Source organism: Myotis davidii, unplaced genomic scaffold (assembly GCF_000327345.1).
Source record: "Myotis davidii unplaced genomic scaffold, ASM32734v1 scaffold354, whole genome shotgun sequence".
Taxonomy (NCBI): domain Eukaryota; kingdom Metazoa; phylum Chordata; class Mammalia; order Chiroptera; family Vespertilionidae; genus Myotis; species Myotis davidii.
The window spans coordinates 906412-909028 of record NW_006285785.1 but is presented as its reverse complement, the minus strand read 5'-3'; the positions used below and the strand labels follow the sequence as shown (position 1 = coordinate 909028).

At 38.1% G+C, this 2617-nt stretch overlaps 1 protein-coding gene across 1 annotated transcript in view; it reads right to left on the bottom strand.

Moving 5' to 3' along the window:
- Positions 1–2617, bottom strand: part of CSNK2A1 (casein kinase 2, alpha 1 polypeptide) — a 36842-nt gene that overhangs the window by 8681 nt on the left and 25544 nt on the right. Inside the window, exon 9 of the mRNA XM_015559442.1 lies at positions 1023–1124. Coding sequence (XP_015414928.1) covers positions 1023–1124 — 102 coding nt within the window. The remainder of the gene's footprint in view (positions 1–1022; positions 1125–2617) is intronic.

The window sequence follows — 2617 nt, the reverse complement described above, 5'->3', positions numbered from 1 at the left end:
ATCCTGAAATGTTTCAGAAGACAATGTTGAACCTTTAAGAATTGATTAAGTAGCCCTAGCCAGTTTGGCTCAGTGGATAGAGCGTCAGCCTGTGGACGCAAGGGTCCCAGGTTCAATTTCGGTCAAGGGCATATACCTTAGTTGCGGGCACATCCTCAGTAGGGAGTGTGAAGGAGGTAGCTGATCGATGTTTCTCTCTCATTGATGTTTCTAACTCTCTATCCCTCTCCCTTCATCTCTGTGAAAAATCAATAAAATATATTAAAAAAGAAAAAAAAAGAAGCCTTCCCCAATACTGCATGGCGCCTCATAAAGACTTGTTGATTTTAACGGATCTTCAAGGGGAAGTGGAGCTAGTTTAAAAAACATCATCTATATTTCTGATATACACCAACTCAATCCATATAAAGATACAAAAGGAGCCCTAGCTGGTTTGGCTCAGTGAATAGAGCGTTGGCCTGTGGACCAAAGGGTCCCAGGTTCGATTCTGGTCAAGGGCACATACCCAGGGTTGCGGGTTCGGCCCGCAGTTGGGGGCATGCAGGAGGCACCCAATCAATGATTCTCTCATCATTAATGTTTCTATCTCTCACCCTCTCTCTTCCTAAAATCAATAAAAATATATTAAAAAAGAGACAAAAGGACCATAGAAATACCATATATAAATCAACATGTTGAAGAAAATATTCCCAACTTCAGTGAAAATTCACATTAAAGGATTCTAAGGTAATGTCCTATTTTACATGTATAATTTACAATAAAGCAAGCAAACAAATCAAAAGACTAGGGGGAATACTCAGTGATTTCAAAAGGCTACGGTAACTCCCAAAACACCAATATGAGGATCAATGTTGGGCTGACTGAATAAGCCATGAATTGAAAATTATTCTAGTGTCTCACTCTAAAGATTGGGATGGGCATCTATATTTTAGCAAAATCCACCATAGTTTCTACTAAGTAGCTAGATCTCATCATCACTAGGTTAGCCCAGTAAGTTGCCTAATGAGAACAACATGTATCACCTGATCGTAATTGTCATGTCCATGAAAAAATGGCTCCTTCCGAAAAATCATACTTGCCAGCATACAGCCCAAACTCCACATATCCAAACTATAATCGTACATCTGCATTGAAGTTAAAAAAAAAGTAAGTTATAAATGAAATGATAAGAATAAATTATCTTGTACTTTCCAAATAAAAAATTACTATTTAAAAAAAAATCACTAAAATGTCCAAAAACCAATAACATCTTTATATACATTTTTTCAATGTTTTCTTCTATGCATTTTCCCCATTTTAAAACAATCTGTACATACTATCTTGAATTACCTTTTTCACTCACATAAAAACATCTCAAGTTGTTAGCCTCTGGAAACCTTTTGATGTTTAACGTTATTTTATTGCATAAATGTTTCAGAATTTAATCTTTAATTTCCCTATAATAGGATAATGTTTTGTTTAATAATACAAATAATTATAAATAATATCATAAAGAGTATTTTTGGCCCTGGTCAGGTTGCTCAGTTGATTATAGCATCATCCTGATATGCCAAGGTTGTGGGTTCAATCCCCAGTCAGGGCACATATAAGAATCAATCATTGAGTGCACAAATAAGTGGAACAAAAATCAGTATTTCTCAAAAAAAAGCAATACTTTTTTTTTAAAAGAAAGAATATTTTGCCCTAACCGGTTTTGCTCAGTGGATAGAGCATCGGCCTGTGGACTCAAAGGTCCCGGGTTCGATTCTGGTCAAGGGCATGTGCCTTGGTTGCGGGCACATCCCCAGTGGGGAATGTGCAGGAGGCAGCTGATCGATGTTTCTCTCTCATCGATGTTTCTAACTCTCTATCCCTCTCCCTTCCTCTCTGTAAAAAATCAATAAAATATATTAAAAAAATATTTTTATGCACAAAATGTTAAACTCAAGGTTATATCTTCAAGATCCTAGAAAAATAATTTCTAGGACAGTCTTAACTTTTTAAGGTATCTGATAACATCTGGGAGGACTGGGCATGAAAGGTACGCCCAAGGATTTTGTTTCTGTGAGAAGAGGGCTTTTTTAGTAAAGGGAAGGTCTTTATATATAGAACTAGATGCCTGGTGCACGAACGGGTGGGCCCATCAGGGGTGGGGCTGGCTAAGGCAGCGGTCGGCAAACTGCGGCTCGCAAGCCACATGTGGCTCTTTGGCCCCTTGAGTGTGGCTCTTCCACAAACCATGTGCGGGTGTGCACGTACAGTGCGATTGAAACTTCGTGGCCCATGAGCAGAAGTCCATATTTTGTGGAAGAGCCGACCACTGATGTAAATCATTAGTGAGATATTTTACATCCTTTTTTCCATATACTCAGAGCATTCCATTCAGATGTTAAATTTTATTGGAAATACTTTATCTCTATTCAGATTTCATAAAATTTTCAGTTGAAAATTTATTTGAGACATAACTGACTTATTCAAAATGTAATTTAAAACTTTCCAATGACTGAATCACATTTCAATTTTTAAATTTAAAGTCAATTAAAAACCCAGTTCATCAGTCACACAAGCCACATTTCAGGCGCTCGACAGCGACTGTGCTGGCACCTGGCCCTCACCCTCGCCCTCCCTCCCGCGTGGT